The following is a 23,628-nucleotide window of genomic DNA, read 5'->3' on the forward strand; positions in this document are numbered from 1 at the left end:
GCTGGATAGAGTAAACTTGGTTGGAGGTCCTTGCTTTGCACCATTTTGAATATTTTGTGCCAATTCCTTCTGGCCTGCCTGGAAAGTTTCTGTTGAGAAATCAATTGCCAGTCTTATAGGAACTCCCTTGTAGGTAACTAACTGCTTTCCTCTTGCTGCTTTTAAGATTCTCTTTCTGTCTTTCACCTTTGCCATTTTAATTACAATTTGTCTTGGCTTGGGCCTGTTTGGGTTCCCCTTGTTTGGGACTCTGTGCTTCCTGGACTTAAATGTCTATTTCCTATACCATGTTAAAGTAGTTTCTTGTCAATTTCTCAGATAGGCTTTCTGATAGGTCTTGCTTTGTCTCCTCCTTTTGGCATCCTCATGATATGAATATTGGTGTGCTTGAAGTTGTCCCTGAGTCTCCTTAAACTATCCTTATTGTTTTGGATTCTTTTTTCTTTTTTCTCTTCTGATTGTTTTCTGCTTATATTCCAAATTGCTGATTTGATCTTTGCTTCATCTACTCTACTGTTGATTCCCTGTAGTGTATTCTTCATTTATTATATTCTTTATTTCTGACTGGTTTTTGCTAATGTTTTCTATCCCCATTTTTTATTTTTCTCATCTCTTTGTTGAAATTCTCACTAAATTTGTCTACTCTTCCTCTAAGTTCATTGAGCATCCTTATAACCAGTATTTTGAACTCTGCATCTGGTAGATTGTTTGTCTCCATTTTGTTTTAACTTTTTTCTAGAGTTTTGTTCTGTTCTCTCGTTTCAGAGATGTTTCTTTGTCTCATTTTGGCTGCCTCCTTTTTCTATGTATTTAGTAGAGCAGCTACATCTCCCAGTCTTGGTAGAGTGGCCTAATGGAGTAAGAGTCCTATAGGGCCCAGTGGCATAGCCCCTCTGTTTACCTGAGCTGGTTGCTTCAGGCCCTCCCCCACCCCTGTCCCTGTGTAAGCTGTGAGTATCCTTCTGCTGTATTTGAGCCTTGATTGCTGTTGGCATATCAATTGGAGGGAGCTACCCCCCAGGCTGATCGTTTTCAAGGACTGCCTTCAACCACAGTGGAGGATCTGCTGTGTAGGGACTGACACCACTGAACCAGATTCACCTGGTACCTGATAAGTTTTCACCTTGATAGTATTGCTCATGGAGGTTAGTTGGGTGGTGCTACAGCATGGTCTGAAGCTGTCCACCTGATGTGCTAGCTCTAGGACCTTGCGTAGGTCAAGGTCAGCCACCACCTATGCCTGCCTGGGGCCACTCAGCATGAGCTATAGGGCAATCTGCAGATGGCTGCTACTTGTGCTGGGCTTGGAGGTGCCTGGAAAAGGCCAAGCTGCAACCAAGGCCAGCTGCACTTAGAAAGAGGTATGAGCTCTCTGAGGCCAGAGGCTGTTTGGGGTTTATGACTCCTTGAGAGAATTTAGGAAAGTCCTCAACATGGCCATTTGTGTGGAAAAGCCACTGGAAATTGCTTCAGTGGGCCCAAAAGTTGAGTAGTGTGAGGTCTCAGAATCACCAGGGTGAAGTGAACAGTGTTGACCAGGTTGATGGAGACACAGATATGGCACCTGCCTGTCAGTTCTGTGTGGGGTGGACTCAGCAAAGGAACCATGGCCTCTGCCAGTATTTCTGTCTAGGAGAAAGCTGCCCCTCTAGTTCTTGCTGGACCATTCTGTTCATCCCCGTATGTCCCTGGTGCCTTTCAAGCAGCTGTCCCAGCACTGGAGCTCAGAGCAAGTCAGTCAGTGATGAAGTCTGTACCCAGGCCTTTTAAGAGGAACATCCGGGGCTCTGGCAGCCCACCTCACTCAGCACAATCCTTGCTGGTTTTTACAGCCAGAAGTTATGGGAACTTTTTTCCTGGCACTGGAATCCTGGGCTGGGGGTGCTGGTGTGGGTCTGGGACCCCCCTTGCTCCTCAGCAGGAACTCTGAAGCACAATACCCCTCCCATGAGTGTGGAACCAGACCATTCCTTTTCTCTATCACTCCTACCAGTCTCAATGTGGCTTTTTCTTTATATCATTAGTTACAGGACTTCTGTTGAGTTAGATTTCAGGTGGTTCTCAATGATATTTGTTCTGTAGTTAGCTTGTAATTTTGATGTGGTTGTGAGAGGATGCAAATACCACATTTACCTACTCAGCCATCTTGACCAGAAGCCCTAAAGCATTCAAAGCAGAAACAATACCTGTGCCAAGCTTTGAAGGTAACTGTTCTTCCAAATAGTTCATTGTCTCATTTGTTGCTGCTTTCTCCTCTATATTAAAGTGCTAAAATGTTTAGGCTTTTTCTTGAGAGAATAGGAGATTTGGTGAGTTTCACACATGGTTTGATCTAAAAATAATGGGCAGAGTGCTTAGGTTAATTTCACTAATAATACTAGAAAGATTGTGCTTACTACTCTACATTAGCCTTTATGTTCACTGTTCAAGAGCTTGCAGTGTTAAGATATCAAAGCACACCTCTAGATTAGAAGAGATATGCACAATGGCAGTGTATAAGTAATTTGATATGCAAACAACTGAGCAACCCTTAACTCTTTCTATTCATTTCTTTTTTTCAGTAAAAGTTTTGTCTTGGGAGCCAGCTACCCTTTCTATCAAGAAAATTTGAGAAAACATATTCAGCATAATGATGAACAAATCTCTAAAATTTAAGGTTATGATTTAAGCCCTTGATCTGGTCAGTATTAGAGGTATATTTAATATTTTTCCCCAGTAAAATGAGAATTTTACTTCTTCTAGTCATAAAATTAATGAAGAGTGATTGTCCAAAAAAAGAAAAAATAAAACAATAAATATGTGAAACAAAAATAAATTTGGTGTATAATTTTTTAGATTATTTTTTCCAGCAAAAAAAATGGGATCAGAGCATACAAAGCATATTTTGAGCAGCGTTTTCACCTAGTGCGTTGTGGACACTTACATTCATTTATATGCGGTCCAGTACTCTACTGGATCTGGGACCTACCTCACTTCGAACCCTTTGCTCAGACATCCCAGTCCTGCATGTATTTAACCAGTTATCTGATGACAGGTTATAAAAAGCTATTAATTTCCTTGGGATATTTTGGCTAACTACAATCAACTCAAGTTAGTAATCATTTCTATATATATAACACCTGTTTCTCTTATTAGACAATGATCTACTGATCAGAGGAGTGACAAACTAAACAATGGATAATGGGGCAATGTAGTATTTCTACAGCTTATAGGCATTTAATTTAAATATTTTCCTGCCTTGGCTTCTTGTGGTGTTTTTCAATTGTGCCTGATCCCAGGCACTTTTTACTGTTCAGTCTGCACAATCCTCTAGGACAAGGCTTAGCAAACTTTCTGTAAGGGTCCAGATAGGAAATATTCAAGGCTTTTCCAGCCATCTATGCCATCACAATTCAATTCCGCCATTGTGGCACAAAGGTAGCAATACAGAAACTAATCTGTGATTGTGTTACAGCAAACCTTTATTTGGAAAAACAAATGGTGGGCGAGATTTGGCCTGCAGGCTGTAGTTGGTTGATCCCTGATCTGGGATACATAATGCTACAGATCATTTATACAAAGGCATTTGACAAACAGGGAGAATTCTTAATTCCTGTCAGTAGTCCTTGCTTTGGCTACTCCTTAAAAGTTGAGACTCACCTGGGCTCTCTCATCTTTGGTTCTCTTTTATCCTAAGTCTGTACATAGTCCCATACAGTCCCAGCAATCACATACAGTCCATGGGGAAACTTAGCTTGACCTCTGAAACTAGGCTGGGCCTTGACCCATGAAGGAGGAATTGATACGGGATCTGACACCCTGCTAAACAACTAGAACAACTAGTAAACAACTAGAAAACCTGACAAGCTATCAACAAACTGTCCATGCATCGGAAAACAGGCAATATAGCCCTCTGCAAAATCTACCCATGCTGTACCTCCACTTTCTAATAACAAAACTAAGCAACTCAGTTTCTTATCTATGAATTTCCTTTCCTTGTTACCTACAATGGGATTAGTCTGGCCAGCACAATCTGACACCATTCTATCAACCTCCTCCGGTAGATGGTCAGACACCATCTACCTGTTGGTTCCTGTCACACTAGACTTTGTTATTTCCCAGGTATTAGGACTCTTCTAAGACTCCGTGCCTTTTTACTTGCTGTACCTTCCACCTGGAACGGCTTTCTACCACCACTTCACCAGCAGGAAGCACATAACTTAAAAACTTGTTTAAAACACCCGGAACAGAGTTTCTGTTTGAGATGATGAAAAGTTCTGGAAATGGGGAATTGTGATGGTCGCATGACAGTATTAATGTACTTAATGCCACTGGATCCTACACTTAAAGATAGTTAAAATGAAAAGGTTTATGTTGTACATATTTTACCACAATGTATTTTAAATGGTAAGTTTTGTTATGTATCTTTTACTGCTATAAAATATATAAATAGATTTTTAAAACACCCAGAAATGCTAGCCAAAATACATGAGCATCCGTTAAAATTCATAGTGCACAAGTCAGAGAGAGTGGTTGACAGCCTGTGTGGCAGTGACGTGCGCTGAAGCTGTGGGGTCCTGGTGAGGAGGGGCAGCAGGTGAAGGGAGGTGATGGGCTTAATTCTGCAGGGGCCTGGTTGTAAAACCTACATGGAGATAAGTCCTGAGGCTCATTCAAATCAGATTTGAACTGAAAACCCATACAAAACCAAAAACCGCAGAGGACTTTTCCTTTACTGAAAATGTAGGCAGGCCCCGGCCAGGCAGTACAGTTGGTCAGAGCACCATCCCAACACACCAGGGTTGCAGGTTTGATCCCTGGTCAGGGCATCCCTCCTTCCTTTCCTCTCCCTCTCTAAAAAATCAATATGTAATTTTTTTTAATTAAAAAAAAAGAAAATGTAGATGAGAAAAAAATGTGCCAGTATGTGGTCCAAAACACACAAGGAGAAAAGCCAACTTTAAAAAGGGATCCCTAGGCACACTTTCACGTCCCTGATCCTCCCACCCACTGTAACTAAAAACCCTAGACATTACATATCAAACAAACTTAAGACTGAAAGGTATAGAAAACCAGAAAGAAAAGAAAAGAAAAAAAAATAAAGGCTGAAAGGTGGAGAGAAGGCAGACTGACTAAAGAAAGACAAGTGTTGAATTCCCTGGGTTTTCTTTTTGACTCACATCCAAACACTGCTGAAGAAACTGGCAACCCGAAATTCCAAGTGGCACCTCCACCAACAGCAAGAAGCCGCAACAAAAGCTTTCTCCAGCCAAAGGACCGAGAAAGGAGCAGCCTAGCAAGAAAACACCATTTAGACATAACTGCTCTCTGTCCCAGCCAAACACCACAGAAAAAAACCTGGCCTCACCACCACTCACGCCAGCGAAGACTAAATGGGGAGCCTAGACTTCGGCCCTCGCCAGGATAAAATGAGGTGCCCGAACAGCCCCACTGGAGTGGTGTCAGAGAAGCCCAAGGAGGGAGTCTGGACTTCCGTCCCCACTGACTGGCAGTGCGGTGCCCCCTCCTTTCCCACAGTGTCATTGGAGACCACGTGAGGAGCCAGGACTCCCCACTCCCCAGCAGTTGGGAGGAGCACACCCCTCTGGTGTCAGCAGAGGCTGGGTGGGAAAGCTGGGCTTCCACCTGCATCTGGCAGTGACAAGGTAGTACCCCTACTCCCCGGGTCAGTGAGGTCAGAGAAAGCCAGCTAAGACAGAAAGTGTAAATAAGATCCAGAGTCTCATAATATAATAGAAAAATGTTCATACTTCAAAATTTGAGTAATACAAAAATTACTCATACCAAGAACCAGGAAGATCTCAAACTAAATGAAAAAAAAATGCCAACACCAAGGTAACAAAAGATTTTAAAGCTGCCATAATATAAATGCTTCAGTGAGCAATTATAAACACATTTGAAAGAAATGAAAAAATAGAAAGTTTCGTTGTACTAGTTTTCTGTTGCTGCTGTGATGGGTTACCAAAAACTTAGCAGCTTAAGAAATGCAAATGTATTAGCTGTAGGTTAGAAGTCTCATATAAGTCCGGCTGGGCTAAGATAGAGTTTCTGAATTACTGCTTTCCTTTCTATGGACTTTGGGGGAGAATTCATTTCCAGACTCTTTTCAGCTTCCAGAGGTAACCCCGTGCCTTGGCTCGTGGCCCCCCTTCCTCCATCTTCAAAGCCCCCAGTGTCACATTCCTCTGTGCCTTTCTTCAACAGTCACGCCTTCCTCTGGTCACTGTCAGAAAAGGTCCTCTGGTTTTAAGGACCCATGTGATTAGATTATACCCACCCAGACAATTCAGGACAATCTCCGCATTTTAGGCCCTTACGTTATCCCTGTCTTTAAAGTATCAAGAGAAATTAAAAAGTACATTGAACAGAATGAAAATAAAAAAATGGCATATCAAAATTTGTGGGACACAGCTAAAGCAGAACTGAGAGGGAAGTTTAGAGTACTAAATACATCCATTAGAAAAGAAGAAATGTCTCAAGTCAATAATCTAAGCTTCTACCTCAAGATTCCAGGAAAAGAAACCCTTAGGGGCTAATCATACCTGCTGTCCCTAACAGAAACAAATGCAAAACTATTCTGGATGACTGTGCCTCTGTCCAGGCTGCAGAATATTGCAGCTAAAGCCCCACTGAAAAGGAACCAACAGCTCAAAACTACACAAATGTACATTAGTGCCCACTGAGTGGCAGTGACCAGCACTGTGTAGACTTTTAATTCAGAGATATCAAGGTTCAAGTCTTGGTTCTGTCTCATCAACACAACTGCTGTGATCTTCAGTTTCCTCATCTGTAAGATGAAAATGGTGCAATATGCATCACGGTGCTTTTTTAATGGTTAAACAAGGAAAAAAACATTCAAAAACTCTTTGCACACAGTACCCAATTTTTAATTTTTTTCATTTCAATGAATTTCTTTTGGGATCTACTTCCAGGAGAAAACTGTTTCAACTTACAAATATTATGCTTCTTTTTATTAGCTAACTTAGAGCTATTAACTCAAGGACTTTCTCTTTTGCCTTGACCAATAAGAAACTTAAGGCTAAACTTTGTTTTATCATCCCAGTGCCCTTTAAAACAATTGAAATGTAATATATGGATAACAAAGTGCAATATCTCAACCCTGTGTCTTTTAAGCAACTTTAAGCTCCTTTTTGGAGGAATTACAGTGTAAAAAATAAATGGGTGGAACAATGCCCCATAGTCATTTTCTCATTGTTTCAGACTCTATTCAACTTTATTCAACTATCTCATCTCTATTATTCTGTGTTTATCCCAAGGTTTCAAGTTTCTATTTGAAGAGTTCAGAAAGCAGTATGACTCAGAATGATTCAGTATGCAACATTATGGTAGCAAAAGAACTTACATTTTCAGAGTTCTTGGATGCTGATACTAGGTTATGGATCAAATGATGAGAAATATACCAGTGGGTGGTAGAAATGACATAAACTCATCAACGATGTACTTTTTGTCTGAGTACAAAGTGGAAGCTACAGAGACAATTAAGTATTTGATGTTCTTTTTCTCATTTTATAATGGTTCTTATTTTTACAGTTACTAAAAATTGAGGATTGGTAGAGATGAGAATATCTCTTTTCTGGGTCCCTCAGAAGTTATCTATTCTTAATCACAAGGACAGATAAGCAGAGACAACCAGAATGCACTTCTCTGAACACTGTATATCTGCTTGAAGAACTATTGCTGAATTGTCTGCAATAAGACAGTAAGAGATTAGTTAAGGCTTTCTGTAGAAAGAGTTGGGCGAATAGAATACCAGGCACATGGTGGATACTCAATAAAATACCTTGGCTGTGAAACTTGCAAGAAAGCAAGCCAAGAGATGTGTGCAGGTTGCATTATAACAGAGCATTTAACTTTATCCTGAGATTACATGGAGCCCAATGAGACTAGACAGTCTCACTTTAATTCTCAGTAAGAAAAAAAAAATTTTCAAGCCACAATAGTCTTCCTAATACTCTTCCTCCATTTCAACTCAGATTTATTTTTCCTCTCTAAAGTCTAAACTAACTATAGCAGAGTCTGCAAAGTACTGTATTTGTTTAATTTACTGGATGGCCTAATAGTGCCCTCTCTTAGGAAAAAGATAAAGTGTCCACCAGTCCAGACCATCTCTTAACAATTTCTTGGAGGGGAATGAGCAAACTACAAATCAAAAGACCATCTGGAGATCCATTCTGTGAAATAGAAAGCAAGATATCTGTAAATAATTCCAGTTATAAATTGATAGATTCACTATGAACAATCTGGCTACATCTGGTAAAATTAGAGAAAATATGGTGAGAGTTCACATGTGTTAGAAATCCTAGGAGATCAAAGACTCTTAGCTTGAATTCTTTCCTAGGAGATCTAAGAACATCTGCCACTTCCCCAAACTCAAATGTGGAAGAAGCGCTTCCTCTCTAAATATGCATCTACTCTGAAGATAGGCATTCCAAGGGCAGAATATAATGACCTAACTTTTTGAGATAAAGGCTTTAGAAAAATTATTTTACTAGTTAAAAATTGCAGTTATCATATTAAAAAACTTTGGACCAATGGCCAAAAAAGAATAAATAGTCAAAGAAAGACCAAGTGTTTAAAAATATCTTAAGAAATGTCAAGTACTTCCTTTCTTTATTCTTATTGCATAGCCAATAATGGGCTTCACTCTTCACATTTTGGTCACAAAGTGTGTTTCCACACAGCCAAGACAAACTGTCCTCATTGGTTTAGAAAGGGCTTTCCTAGGACAAAGATTGTCATAGGACCCCACCGACCTAACAAGCATTCCTTCCTAACCATGTTTGAATAGCCCAATAAAGCCTGTTCTCTGGTTCTCTTCTATGGTGTTTCTTCAGAGCCACCCAGGGATTAAAGGTGTAAACACACACAAAAATAAAACTTTATATAGGAAAATATTGGAAAGAGTTTCCTCTGTATTTTTATGCTTTTATTGTAGGAAAATTTAACATAAACAGAATAGCATAATGAACCACTGTGTACCTGTTGCTCAGCTTTGACAACTACCAACTCACGGTCGATCTTGCTCACGTGCATCTCCAACTTCTGCCCCATATTATTTTGAAGAAAAATCCACTCATCACACTATTTCACCTGTAAATATTTCATACTGTATCTCTAAAAGAAAAGGGACTCTAAAAAAAGAAAAAGAAAAAGAAAAAGAAAGAAAAGGGACTCTAGCCCTGACCGGCATGGCTCAGTTGGTTGAGTGTTGTCCCACACAGTGAAAGGTCGTGGGTTTGATTCCTAGTCAGGGCACATGCCTGGGTTGCAGGCCCAGTTCCCAGCTGGTGCATGTGAGAAAGGAAACCAATTGAGGTTTCTCTCCCAATTTTTCTCCTTCCCATCTCTTCTCTCTAAAAATAAATAAATGTATTTTTTAAAAAGGGACTCTAGCCCTGGCTGGCGTAGCTCAGTGGATTGAGCGTGGGCTGTGAATCAGGCATCGCAAGTTCTATTCCCAGTCAGGGCACATGCCTGGGTTGCAGGCCATAACCCCCAGCAACCACACATTGATGTCTCTGTCTCTCTCTGTCTGTCTCTCTCTCTCTCTCTCCCCCCCTCTCCCTCTCTCTCCCCCCCTTCCCACTCTAAAAATAAATAAATAAAATCTTTTTTAAAAAGTCAGGAAAATCCAGAATTCTATGTAAATTTTCTGAACTTTAAAAAAAAAAGGGGGACTCTAAACAAAAAAAAACCTTAATACCATTATTACACTAGAAAAACCTTAAATACTAATTCCTTGAACTCATCAAATATCTGATCAGGAAGGGTTTCTTGAAGGAAAGGAAGAAGCATCTTGGAGAAAGAAGAAAATAAGCTGAGGAGAAAGAAGGGAAGGAAAGAAGGAAGGGAGGGAGAAAAGGAAGAAGACAAACCATAAACATAAAGGAAAGGCACAAACCTAAAGGAATAATTTGATGCATTCTATCACATAATTTTTTAACTTCTTCACTTACAAGACACCATAAACAAAATAAACAGATAGTGTAGAGAATGGAAGAAGATATTTTCAATGCATATAACAGACAAAGTTTTGGTACACTGAATATACAAATATAAAGAACTACTACAAATAAGGAAAATTAAAAATGACCCTGAGAAAATTTTATAAAGCATGTGAACTGGCATAGCTAAGGATGGTCGATAGTACTAGTAATCAGAGAAGTGCACATTAAAATCATAGTGAAATGCCATTTCACGCAATTAAACTGGCAGACATTAGAGTTGACACATACTAGTGTTGGCAAAGATGTGATCAATGGGGATACATCTGCCACTGGAGTGAGAAAGGATTCCTCTACTCTATATCAGGGACCCTGTTATTTTCTCACTGGACTACAAGCTCCATAAATACAGGGACCATATGCTTGAAAATATTGGATTTCACCAAAATAAGAAAAAAGAAAATTGATCATGGCAAAGGCATTATCAAATTTTTTTGATAATGTACAGTAAAAACTTAACTGTACAGAAAATTTTTTAAACATTATGTACAGGAAACTAATCAAAAAATCAAATCCTTGTTGTAACATTCAAAAGGAAAAAACTCATCCTACTGAAACCAGTTTTGGCAAATCAGAAAAGAAAATGAAAAAATGATCTAACAGCAATGTATAGAAAAACATGTTTGAAAAATTGGAATTTCTCATGTAAATATCTCCTTGATAAAAATTCACTTTATACTCAGTGTCTAGCACAGTTCCTGGCACATAATAGGAACTCAATACTTAAATAAATAAACAAATAAGTAAACAATGCATTTCCCTTGATATATTTACTAAGAAATAAATTTTCAGACACATAAGTAATCTAGCTGTAAAAAAACAAGAGAAATCTCTTCTTTTTTTCCTCATTCGAGGACATGTTCATTAATTTTTAGAGAGAAGGGAAGGGAGAGAGAGAGAGAAAGAGAAACATTGATTGGTCACCTCCCATGTGCACCCTGACTGGGGATTGAACCGGCAACATTTCAATGTACCGGACAAAGCGCCAGCCAACTAACCCACACCAGCCCGGGTAAGAAATCCCTTATCAGTTTGATTCATCAGTAAGTAATTATAAACCTAAAAATTGATAGCATTTTAGAATATGATTGCTGGCATTATTTTAATGGCATTCAAAAACCAAATTTCAGGAAAAGAATAATCTTTTCAACAAATGATGCTGGAACAACTGGATATCCTCATGCAAAAGAATGAGGCTGGACCTCTACTTCATCATAATAAAAAAGTAACTCAAAATAGATCGTACACCTAAATATGAAATTGCAACTTATTAAAAACATGGGAGCAAATCTTTACAAACACTGATTAGGCAATGGTTTCTTAGATATCCCACCAAAAGCACAAGGAACAAAAGAAAAACTAGATAAGTAGAGTTCATGATGAAAATTTCAAAGTTTTTTGCTTTAAAGGACAAGTTAAGAAAGTATAAACCCACATTATGGAAGAAATTTTTTGCAAATCATATATCTAATAAGGGACTCATATCCAGAATACATCAAGAACTCTTACAACTTAATAAAAAGACAAGTAACCAATGAAAAATGGACTGAGGATATTAATAGGCATTTCTCCAAAGAAGGTATATAGATGGTCAATAAGCACAAGAAAAGATGCTCAACATCATTAGCCATTGAGAAAATGCAATTCAAGACCACAATGAGATACTTCACGCTCACTACGATGGCAAAATAAAAAAAGACAAACAGCAGCAAGTGTTGGTAAGAAGGTACAGAAACTGGAGCCCCGTACATACATTGCAGGTGAGATTATAAAATGGGGTGGCCACTTTGGAAAAGTTTGGCAACTCCTCAAAATGTCAACCATGAAGTTACCATGGAACCCAGTACTTCTACTCCTACGTATAAACTTGAAAGAAATGAAAACGTATGTTTACAAAAAAGTTTGTACGTGAATGTTCATGGTAGCATTATTCATGATAGCCAAAAAGTGCAAACACTGAAATGCCAATCAGTCGGTGACTGGACAAAGACAATGTGGTCTATCCATGCAACAGAATATTATTTGATCATAAAAAACAATAATGTACTGACAGATACTGCAGTGTCGATGAACCTTGGAAACATTATGCTAAATGAAAAAGTCAGTCACCAAGACTACGTATTACACGATTCCATTCACATGAAATGTCCACAACAGAGAAATCAACAGAGACAGAAGAGTAGTGGTTGCCAGGGGCTTAGGGAAAAGGGAAATGTCGAGAGACAGTTAATGTGGGGGTTTCTTTGGGGGGTGGTAAAATGTTTTAAAATTAGATAGTGGTAACGGTTGCACAATTGTGAGTATCCTAAAAAATATTGAATGATACTCTTTAAAAGGGTGAGCCCTGGCTGGTGTGGCTGAGTGGATTGAGAGCCAACCTTCAAACTGAAAGGCTGCGGTTCGATTCCCAGTCAGGGCACACACCTGGGTTGCAGGCCAGGTCTGCAGTAGGGGGACTGTGAAAGGCAACTAATCAATGTATCTCTCACACATGGGTGTTTCTCTGCCTGTCTTTCTCCCTCCCTTCCCCTCTCTCTAAAAATAAATAAATAAATCTCTTTTTAAAAAATGAGTGAATTTTATGGTATGTGAATAATATCTCAATTTAGCTGTCATTAAAAATACACATTTGAAAAATCTCTACTATCTACCTCACTGCCAGCAGAATAAAATTCTGCCTGTGATGGTATGCAAGGCTCATAAGAGCTGATACCTCCTACCATTCCATCTTTATTCTCTACGAAAGGTAGAAACTCCCCCTACAGCAAACTGCTTGGGGTTTCTTGTCCTCTACTCACACTGCTCTCTGCTTTGACTGACCTTTCCCTACCTGCCTAGTTAACCCCCACCTGTCCCTATGACCCAACTCACTCCAGAATGAGCTGGTGGCCCTCCTTTGTGCTCCCAGGGCATCCTGTTATATGCCCTTGTAGTGTGCATGGGATTACTCTACACATAATGGCTTCCTTGCTGTATTTTCACAGAACAGCATTTCTTCATGCTTTCTTCAAGGCAGAGTCTGTGTTATTTTTATCTGTGCATTCCCAGCCCCTAGCAGAGGTGCTCAATAAATGAAATGAGCACCTCTCATTTCATTTATTGAAGGAATATATGAATGAATGAAATGAATAAACTTTTCTCATTCCTGGTTTTGATCTCTTGCCTTCTCATATTCATGTCTATTAACATATAGTTTTCACATTACATTTTTCGTGTCTGTATGATTTCTTTCTATGATTTAAAAACCGCCAGCTTTTGTAATAAAGTAAGCTAAACAAAAGATCTCCACCATAAATAAATAGCAAGTTGCTTTTCTCAGATGCTGTTTTTATATTGTTTGTATAATTTAGGTAACTGGTTGCTACTTACTATGATGATTGACTTACTATCACAAGCAACTGATAGTGGATCTGATAAATGAGTCTGTGAATTAATAGTTGAAACTGGCATTTATAAATATAGAATTTGAAACCGTTTTAAGCTACATTTCACTCTTACTACATTTCCTGCTGCCATCCTCTAGTCTAGCTCATTACCTCTTCACGTGACACAGACTGCCACATTCCTTCATTGTGAGGTCACGTTCCAGAATTAGAAAGAATTAGAGATGAGACGTGTAAGACTCAAAGTAAGTTTTGTGGCTCAGAGAGTGAGTCACAGAGACTAGACTCCAACAAATCTCCCATTACTTTTATTTTCTAGTTCTAAGATCAAACTTAAACTTAGAAAAGTACATGACTTGCCTCCTTACCAGCCTTTTAGCTCAGGCGGCGGGTAGGAGGAATGTGTCAGAGTAAAAAAGGCACGTGGGTAGAAAGGTACCTTTTGAAGTTGTGAACGTCTTCAGGTTTACATTTGTCTTTGTCAGGAAGAGGCTTTGGGAACTGAGAGTGATGTGTCTTGACAAGGAGAGAGGCTCAAACAGAATTTTTCAGCATTATCTTCCAAATTTATTGTTTCAGATAGAACTTGAAAAATGACTTTAAATTTTTACATGCCACAGAAACCTCATCTAGATTGTTTCTCGGGAGAAGATGCGTTAGGAGGTGCTCACTTTCCAGATTTTTAAGAAATCTTGAGTGAACAAACTAGCTGAGTCTTACAAATCAACACCAGTGAGGTTTGGGATGCTTCGTGACTGTTGCCTGTGAGGCTAAAATCATGTTCTCACCTTCATTCATTCTGCACTGATGATAACAACAGCCCCAGGGTCCCTATTCCTGTGCTGGTAGGAGCTTTACATACATTACCTCACTTGATCCTCACCATGACCCCAAGAGGGAGGAGGTAACATAGTCCCCATTTTACTCGAGGAAACAACCTTAGAGCAGTTAAATAAATGACACTACTGTGTCAGAGCTGAAATTCCATTCAGATCCATCCTCCCTGAAACTGCTCCCATTTAGCTCCTAATGGTGGGTTTATGCTGCCATCCCTGTGTCCAGCAAAGGGAAAATGGTAGCTTAGATGTGTGTTCTAGTACTGGATTGTTCAGGGCCCTTCTGTCCCACCAGTCAATTGTTTGTTTGGGTTTGAACTTGCTAAAGGGAACAGATGTGGTATGATAGGCAAAATAATGGCTCCAAAAGATGTCCCTGTCCTAAACTCCAGAACCCATAACAGAGCAAAAGGGGTAGCACATGATTAACAGAATGATTCGAGATGGGAGATTATTCTGAATTATACAGTGGGTCCCAACTAATCACAATGGGCCTTAGAAGTGAAAGAGGGAGGCATGAGAGAGAGTCAGAGATATGATGACTGAAGCAGGGGTGGGAGTGTGGAAGTGGAGCCACACACCAAGGAACGTGGCAGCCTCTAGAAGCTGGAAATGGCAAGAAAACAGATTCTTCTCTACAACTTCCAAAAGCAATGAAGTGAGGCTGATCCCTTGATTTTAGCCCTGTGAGAATCATTTCTGACTTCTGGCCTCCAGAATTGTAAGATAATACATTTGGGTTGTTTTTAAGCCACTAAATATGTGGTGATGGAAACTAATATACATGATGTATGACACTCAGACCCTTCCACTGCACAGGGGCCAAAATTCATGCAACAATGCTTGATAATGCTGTCCCTTTACCAAATAAGTGGTGTTAGCTCTTATAAATAACAGTTATGAAGAGAAGGAGTTGCTATAACCCTGAGGTTCTAAGATCCACTCTTACAAGGACATGTAGAAAGGCCTTACAATCTTCAGAAGACTCCTTTTTGTTCTCTTTATAGGACTAAAACATCTTAAATTTATTACTTCATCATCTATTGAACATCTACTATGTACCAAGTTCCAGAAATTCAAAGATGAGGACTCAGATGCTTAAGGAGCTTACAGTCTGGGGAGGGTGAAGGACACAGGGAGGTTTGGAGAAGGGTTGACATCACAGCTGGGCGTGCCCAACATCTTTAGAATCCCCAGGTTTGGTGGGAAAGGTTCTGACACCTAATCTAGGTGTCCATAGAGCTGGTCTCTGTCAGGGCTGCAGCCTCTGTGGAATCTCTTTGCTGCAAATTTTAAGGCTGAGAAGGCAAGGAGACCCTGAGAGGAGGAGTGTAGGAAGGAGAAGAGTTGCCAATGCCTACACAGAGCAGAGTTTTGGAGCCCTGGAGATTCATTCTCCATTACTTCCTTGGGGTTTCAAAAGAGATGAAGAGAAAGGTTTCATAAACTATAATGTACCAGCTAAATGTTAAAAGTGTTATTATCTACTTGCTTGGGATTCATGCTTAGATATTAGGAAATTTCTCCTCAGTTTTTGTCTCTAAACTTAGTCAATCTTCCCATTAAGAGAACATACACAAGCTATGGATATAAAAACTAGATCTATGTTTCATGGGCAATACCTAACATGCTCCACTTAAAATGACTTCATTTTTTCTTTTTTTAAAAGATTTTATTTATTTATTTTTAGAGAGAAGGAAGTGAGGGAAAAAGAGAGGGACAGAAACATCAATGTGTGGTTTTACATGGCCCCCACTGGGGACCTGGCCCACAATCCAGGCATGTGTCCTGACTGGGAATCAAACTGGTGACCCCTTGGTCCACAGCCCATGCTCAATCCACTGAGCTACACCAGCCAGGGCAAAATATATTAAGTCTTGGATACAATAATTTATCACACAAACTGGGGTATAATCGCCTCTCATTATGATTTTCCATCCCTAAACTTACTTAATCCTGAGAACATATACACACTTTCTTGAGAAACATTGATATACTAGGGAACTGAATTTTAAAACTGGAAAGGACTTTAAAGATAATTTAATCATAACTTGTTTAATCAGGGACTTATCTAAGAAAAAGATTAAAAATATGAACAGCAAAATGATAACAAACTCACAACTATCAACAACTGAACCTAAAAAAAAACCCACAAAACTAAGCAAACAACTAGAATGGGAACAGAATCACAGAAATGGAGATCACATGGACGGTTATCAGCAGGGGAGGGGAGGGGAGGAGGATGGGGAAAAAAACCCATAAATGGTAGGTACAAAATAGACAGCGGGAGGTTAAGAATAATATGGGAAATGGAGAAGCCAAAGGACTTACATGTACCACCCATGGACATGAACTAAGGTCTGGGGGGTGAGGGGAATGTTGGTGGGAGGGCAGTTGCAGGGCGGAGGGGAATAAAGGCGAGAAAAAAATGGAACAACTGTGATAGCATAATCAATAAAATATACTTTAAAAAAGTTTCACTGTTGATCAGTTTCAAATTCATTTTACCAATTTCACAAGTGAAGAAAGTAAGATAGAAACCATAAACATTTAGGAAAACAGGAGGCATAAATCAGCCCAAAGTTATTAAACAATGAAATCTTTTTCATTATAGATAACACATAAGGTGTTTCATTTATAACATTTTCATTATAAACTCTTAGTTTACTTACATCTTTATGAAAAATTTCCTCAAAGGATAAAGTGGCTTTTTTTTTCTCTGATAAATGGCATACATTTTTAGTATTAAAAAGGGTAGAGAAAAGCCTTGGCTCAGTTATACAAGCTTCGCTAGAAGAGGTTGTGACTGCCAAGAAGAGGGAGTAATCTCCACCCTTGGGTCCACTTATTTGAGGTCAGCTGTCATAACTGAGGCTTCATGAAGAAAAAGGACTGCTAGCGGAGACAACTTCCTACGCGGTCTGACATATAAAAGGATATTATTACCAAGGGATGCTACTACCAATGTTTTCCCCTATTATTATTTCAACCACAGACTTTGGAAAGTGATTTTCCACCTGTTTATCATTTTGTTTTTCCCGAAGAAATTCAATCAATTGGGTAAACCCCTAGAGTGTTTATTTCATTTCATTGAAGGAGATCTGACAATTCTCGCCACCTCTGTACGGGAGCTTTCCAAAATGAGTCAAGACGCTGGAATCCGGCCCCTATCGGTGGAAACCTCGGGTGAATAGAAGCAAGACACCTTGGTGAGCCGTTCCCCTCAAACGCACCGACCCCGGGAGTAGCGCCCTTGCGCAGGCAGCGTGGAGACGTCCCTTCGCGAGACGAGCGGCTTCCCCAGACTGCGACCGGTGGTGCCCAGAAGCGAGAGGCTGCTCCGCCAGGCTTCCAGGCTCCGGTCAAAGCCGAGTACCAGACAGGCCCTGCTGGGCGCGCGCGCCCGGGTCAGGTCGAGGACGCGGGCGGGGCCTGGAGGCTGAAGGGCCGGCCGGGGCGTGCCCACGTGACTGCCCGCCTGCCGCCTGCAGCCCCCCAAGCCGCCGCCGCTGCTGCCGCCGCCGCCGCCTCTCCGGCTGCAACTCCCGGCGTGCCTCGCACTCGCTGCTGTCCGCCAGCCCCTCCTTCTTCTCCTCCCAGTGCCACCGAGCCGGAGTCCCTGCCGCCGCCGCAACCACAGCCGGGGGCACTATGGTGAGGCGGGCGTATCAGCCGGGGGTCGAGGGTCGGGGCGCGGCGAGCTACTGGCCCTGCAGGGCCTGGGAGTGAGGCCGCCATTTTAACCTGATTTTGGCCTCAAAGCTGGGCGCTTTTGCGTTGCGGCCCCGCTACTCTGTCTACACCCGGGCGCTGTCGCTCTTGGGATTCCTGGGGGCGGGGAAGGTCCGGGCGCGGGTCGGGCGCGGGTCGGGGTTCGGGGTTCGGGTCTGAGAGGAGCGGGAGGCGGCAGGACGCGTCGCGACACTGGGAGCGGCTACAGGGCACGGGAGGCTGCGGAGCTCGGTCGCTCCGGCCGTGCTTGCCCTTAGCTGCCTGATTGTATTTAACTGGCGCGATCTAAAATTGGTACGTGTTTTGAAGCCCTTGCTGAAGGGTCTGGGTGGCCTGTAATAAAACTCATCTGAGGGAGGTTAGGGAGGTGGGAAAAGTCTTAAAATGCTTTCTCGCGCTAAAAATGCTTTTACACTAGATCCGTTAATTTTGGTGTCTGCATTTGCGCTGTGAGGCAGTTATGTTGAAGCTGTGGGCGGTTTGGAGTTTACACTTGATTCTCTTTCCTTATGAGGAAACGGCACTGGCTAGGGTGACTTTAAAGAAAAAAATAGTAGAAGCATTAACTGAAATCCTAAAGTGTTTTTTTAAGGCCTGCAGAGTTGACACAATACAGAAGGTATTTTACTGCTGTTCCTGAAGCTCTGACATCACCCAGTGAAAGAGGAAACATTTCAGGGATGGGACAGCCTGTATTTGTCCCTTTCCTTCTGCCTTCTATTTACTTCAGCCGGCAAACCACTTTAGAAAAGATGAATGGGGCAGGATGAGTTAGAATCCTTAGGTACATCATATACTGATACTTAAAACGTGGCAAATCTGATTGGGTTACTTGCTTGGAAAGTTAACAATTTTTGATATCCAGACTAACTTGAATCCTCTCCAGGCAAATAGTAATTTTGGTTAAAACCAAAATAGGTGTTCTGAATTACTGTTTTTTTTATTATTATTATTTTTAGGCTTCTGGAGTTACAGTGAATGATGAAGTCATCAAAGTTTTTAATGATATGAAAGTAAGGAAATCTTCTACACAAGAGGAGATCAAAAAAAGAAAGAAAGCAGTTCTCTTCTGTTTAAGTGATGACAAAAGACAAATAATTGTAGAAGAAGCAAAGCAGATCTTGGTGGGTGACATTGGTGATACTGTAGAGGACCCCTACACATCTTTTGTGAAGTTGCTACCTCTGAATGATTGCCGATATGCTTTGTACGATGCCACATACGAAACAAAAGAGTCTAAGAAAGAAGACCTAGTATTTATATTCTGGTGTGTAAAAACAAAAGAAAAAAGTACTTTTAAAATGCAAGGATTGTTGTTAACACAGTCAGTTTGCCTTTGTTTTTCTTTTCATTGGGATTCAACAATTGTTTTTTCTTCTGTAGGGCCCCTGAAAGTGCACCTTTAAAAAGCAAGATGATCTATGCCAGCTCTAAAGATGCCATTAAAAAGAAATTTACAGGTACAAACACTGAATATTTTGTGCAGAGGAATTATTCTTTCTTAATTATAATAAAGTAATGGGATTTTTTTTCTTTGTAGGTATTAAACATGAGTGGCAAGTAAATGGCTTGGATGACATAAAGGACCGTTCTACACTTGGAGAGAAATTGGGAGGCAACGTAGTAGTTTCACTTGAAGGAAAACCCTTATAAAATGACAGTCAAGTGCCATCCGGATCTTAAGGAGCTTTCATTTCTCCAGCTCAGTCAATTGGAATAGTATTAGGTTTTGTTTTGTTTTTTTTCCTTTTCCCACAGGGTCCTTCCAACATAATGAATGAAGGAGATATCATTCATGCAAGCAGCCTATCAGTGATTGCCATTAGACTGTTTAATACTGTTACTTTGATGTAGAATCCAAGGAATGCCTTCCCATGATATTTTAGCCAAAACAACTGGTTATATGCCTCCCTTGCAGCAAGCATTACAACGAATGTGATTGTCAATGTGAATAGCTTAGAATACTGCAAAGGGTAAGCTGATTGAATGCCTTGAAAGTATTATCCACTGGTCAGATGGTAAACTTTATTCAGTATTATTTATAGTTACATTTGATTGCAGTTCTGTGAGGCTCCAGCATTCATACACCTCACCTGCCTTGGCAAGCCTATTTTTGTGACATGGCAGCACAGATATAACACTATGCATTGAAAGCACTTTTTGTATTGAGTTTAACTCCCCAACCCAAAAGGAATGCCAATTAAGTTGTGTTAACTGTCATCAACTTATCCTAGTACCTCAGTGTTCATTCCTGTTACCTGCATACCTTCTTAAAAGAAGTAGCTGTTATTAATGCCTTTTTGTTTTCCATTGAGTGTACACTACTGAGTAAGTGTAGGAGTTTTATGTTTACCATGTAAGTCTTGCAACACTAAAGATATTTTATCAGTCTTGATGGCAATTTCTGTATAAAAGAGCCTTAAATGGAACGTTTTTGAGATCAAACTCCCCATCCTCACAAAATGGCCACGTTGCAATAAAAATTGTGGCATATTACAGAATGTTGCCTTGTTTTCCTTGGAAATTTTGCATATGTTATGTGAAGCAACTTCTTAGGTAAATGCTATTATTAATCTCTGCACTGGTCATTTAAGAAGTTTTTTGTACAACATTCATGCATGACATTTTCCAGTTCGTTGGGTTTATTTGGTTTAAAAAATACACTATCTTAAAGCCAACTAATATAAAATATTATTTAGTGGAATACTTTTATAAGCATTAGTTTATTTATTTTCTTATGTGTTAATATGGAAATCAGAAATTATTTTTTTTTTTGCACTTTAACATAAATACCCTTCAATACCTGATTTGTTCTCTAGATAAATTAGAGTGGTTATTTTTTAATTCACGTTTACATTTCTAAGTGGTTAGGTAGTAGAAGGAAGCTCTTATTGTGTCTTTGATTATAATGAAAATAATTGTAAATGTCCTTCAACAAGTTTAATAATGCTCATATTTATCACTTGAGCTACTATTTCTAATATATTCTGCAAATTGGGAAAAAAGAATTGATATAGCAGTTTTTAAACAGTAGGAGTGGGATTTGGCTGTGGTCCAGACTTCTCTCCTTATAGAGAATTTGATCTGCTCACTGTGAGCAGTTTGCTGTTAGCCAGAGCTATTTATGGCAAACACATGCTTTTGTATCTTGTCATAGTTATCCACAAATGGCAAAACTGGACTGGATTCTACTGGTATGCAAAACAGGCATACTAGTAAGCACTCAGTCGTAGCTTTGAACTTAACCCTTAACCCCATAGCTCTGAAGAATGTTTTTATCCCAAAACAGGAAATGAAAAATATCCCCTTTTTTTTAATGTGTGGAAGTAATTTGAATATAACTAGATATTTTTCCACATTTTCAAAAGATTTTCAGTTTAAAACAAGTAGGAGTTAAATGTCTAGGTTTTCATTTAAAATTATATGAATGGCTTGGTATTTTTTGCACTGAGCAGTTTTATTTTAGGCTTCCAGCTGCCCCTGTGAATTACCCTAAAATTCTGATGGCTTCTTGGTAAGGCCAAACTCCTAAGTAAAGCATGAAAATACTGGCATACACCAAACCATATGTATAACATTTGTACCATGGAATTTTCCTCATTTTTCTAAAAATAAGAAACTAAATAAGTTAAGTAGTATCTTTTGTTTTTATAGCTGGTTTCTCAACTTATGTGCCTTCTTAATATAATAATTTCAGAGAGCAAACATTGCTTTAAACTGTGGTACTTTGATTTGTTAGATTGACAGAACTGATTTGACTATTAAGTTCATCTTTGAAATACATCTTTGCGCAAAAGCCAAAAGTAATGATAAAATTAATGGTTCACATGTTACTTGAGACTGATTTGGCATTTGAAATGATCGTTTTATTTTACAATCATTTACAATGAAACTGTTCCAGTTAGCTTTAAAAGGTTATACGGTGCTAATTAGTAAAATATTAAGGACAATATTTTACTGCTAGCTTGCAAAATTCTAAGTGTTAAAAAATAAAATACATGAAAATATATAAAGCTGTTGAGATGTGTTTACTTATACTTCAGAACATTAAAATTTTTAAGACTAATATTGCAAATCAGAGAGGCACTATTGAGTCTTTTTTAGGATTTTTAGTTGATGATGCTTTCTCATTTAGAGATAGTGATACTCTTTGAAAAACAGTGTTGTAGCAGTTAATTTTTTAACATTGTCAGGCAAATGGGAACAGTTGGCATTTGTCCAAACTGGCTATCAGCTGTTGTTTTCCATCATTATGTAAAATAATGTGGCCAGCATTGGGGTGTTTAATGTACCTTTCAGTAGATTGGAAGAAAAGCCTCTTGTTAATTTGGAGTTTTTCTGATATTAGATCCTTTATAGCAGCTAATTTATGGAATCTGGCAAATGAGCTTTAGGAGAAAATTGTTTTAAAAAAGTGTTTTCACAGTGAGGGATAGTTTCAGCAATGGTAAATCACAGAGTGGTTGAGAACACCTTTCATTATGAACATTTGTCACTCAAAAAATAATCTGGTTCTGCTCTTTATAGGTCCTGGTTTTGTTTGCAAATTTAATAATAGTTTGAGATCCAAAACAAATGAGTATTCATTTTTCTATGATGGGAGAGAGGTACAGGCAGGTCCCAGTGAATATTGCTTTTCAGACAGCATAGGTATTCTGTATTTATCTGTAATTTGTAGATATTCTGTAATTCACAGATATTCTGTATTTTATCTCAGCCAACAAGGAAGTCTGAGACTTTTCTTTTACTCTCAAGCATTTAAGTAATTGCTTTCTTTCCACATAGAATTGGGAGTCATCACTCCACTTCAATTTTCCTGTCATAATTGAGCAAATTAATCTGTGAACCTCACTTTCTTCATAATAGAGAATGATAGTATCTGTCCACCATAGTTGGTTGCTGAGGGATCAAATATGGAAATACTTTTTGCAAAATAGGAAAATACTATACTAATGTAATCATTTCAACCATTCTAAAAAGTGCAGTTAAGTAGGTAGAAAAGTCATGTTAAAATAAGTATTATAAGTCTCTGAACCTCTTTATTTTTGTAACCTACTTTCACAGTTTAAAGACTTAATTAGCTGATACATACCATCTTTTTCAGAAGGAAGTACAAAGTGTAGCCCTCTTGAGTTGAAGTTTGTGACTACTCTTAATCTTTTTAGTGTAGTTTGCTTTTTGAATGTGACCTATCAGATACTATTTTCCTCCAAATAATTTTGAAGTAAAAAAAAAACAGGAAATAAAGTTAGAGAAATACTGTTTCCTAAGAAAGTCTATGCTCATAAAAATTTGAACTATTAAAGTTTTACCCTTCAAAGATTTTCTTAGACGTTTCAGTATTATGAGTTTATGAGATGGTGGAATCATAAGGACTATATAGACATTTTCCAAAAGCTAATACCTCATTTTTTTAATATTTCTTAATTCTTCTAAAAACTTGGATATTTCCCTTCCCTCCCCCTCTCCCCTCCCCCTTCCTCCCCCTTCCATACCCATCTTCCTAGGAGAGACAGTATTGTGTATTACAGTGTTTTAGGTACTAGGACTTTGGTATCAGATGTCTGGGTTAGTCACATGTAGGCCTTGAACACTTACTATCAATCTTAGGAAAATCATTTAACCTCAGAGTCTTAGTTCATCTATAAAAAG

The 23,628-nt window shown here is 39.3% G+C and overlaps 1 protein-coding gene across 2 annotated transcripts; it reads left to right on the forward strand.

Moving 5' to 3' along the window:
* The first annotated feature begins 17,709 nt into the window (after positions 1–17,709).
* CFL2 (cofilin 2) lies at positions 17,710–21,955 on the forward strand. 2 transcript variants are annotated; one of them, XM_028505993.2, is made up of 4 exons: positions 17,710–17,898; positions 18,936–19,243; positions 19,360–19,436; positions 19,517–21,955. In XM_028505993.2, exons 1-4 carry the CDS (start codon positions 17,896–17,898, stop codon positions 19,627–19,629), a joined length of 501 nt encoding a protein of 166 aa, XP_028361794.1. In that variant the 5' UTR covers positions 17,710–17,895; the 3' UTR covers positions 19,630–21,955. The 2 variants fall into 2 exon arrangements, with proteins under 2 accessions (XP_028361794.1, XP_028361795.1); XM_028505994.2 differs by lacking the exon at positions 17,710–17,898 and adding an exon at positions 18,137–18,270.
* Positions 21,956–23,628: the final 1,673 nt, after the last annotated feature.

The sequence above is a fragment of the Phyllostomus discolor genome, chromosome 1 (genome assembly GCF_004126475.2).
Source record: "Phyllostomus discolor isolate MPI-MPIP mPhyDis1 chromosome 1, mPhyDis1.pri.v3, whole genome shotgun sequence".
Classification (NCBI taxonomy): Eukaryota; Metazoa; Chordata; class Mammalia; order Chiroptera; family Phyllostomidae; genus Phyllostomus; species Phyllostomus discolor.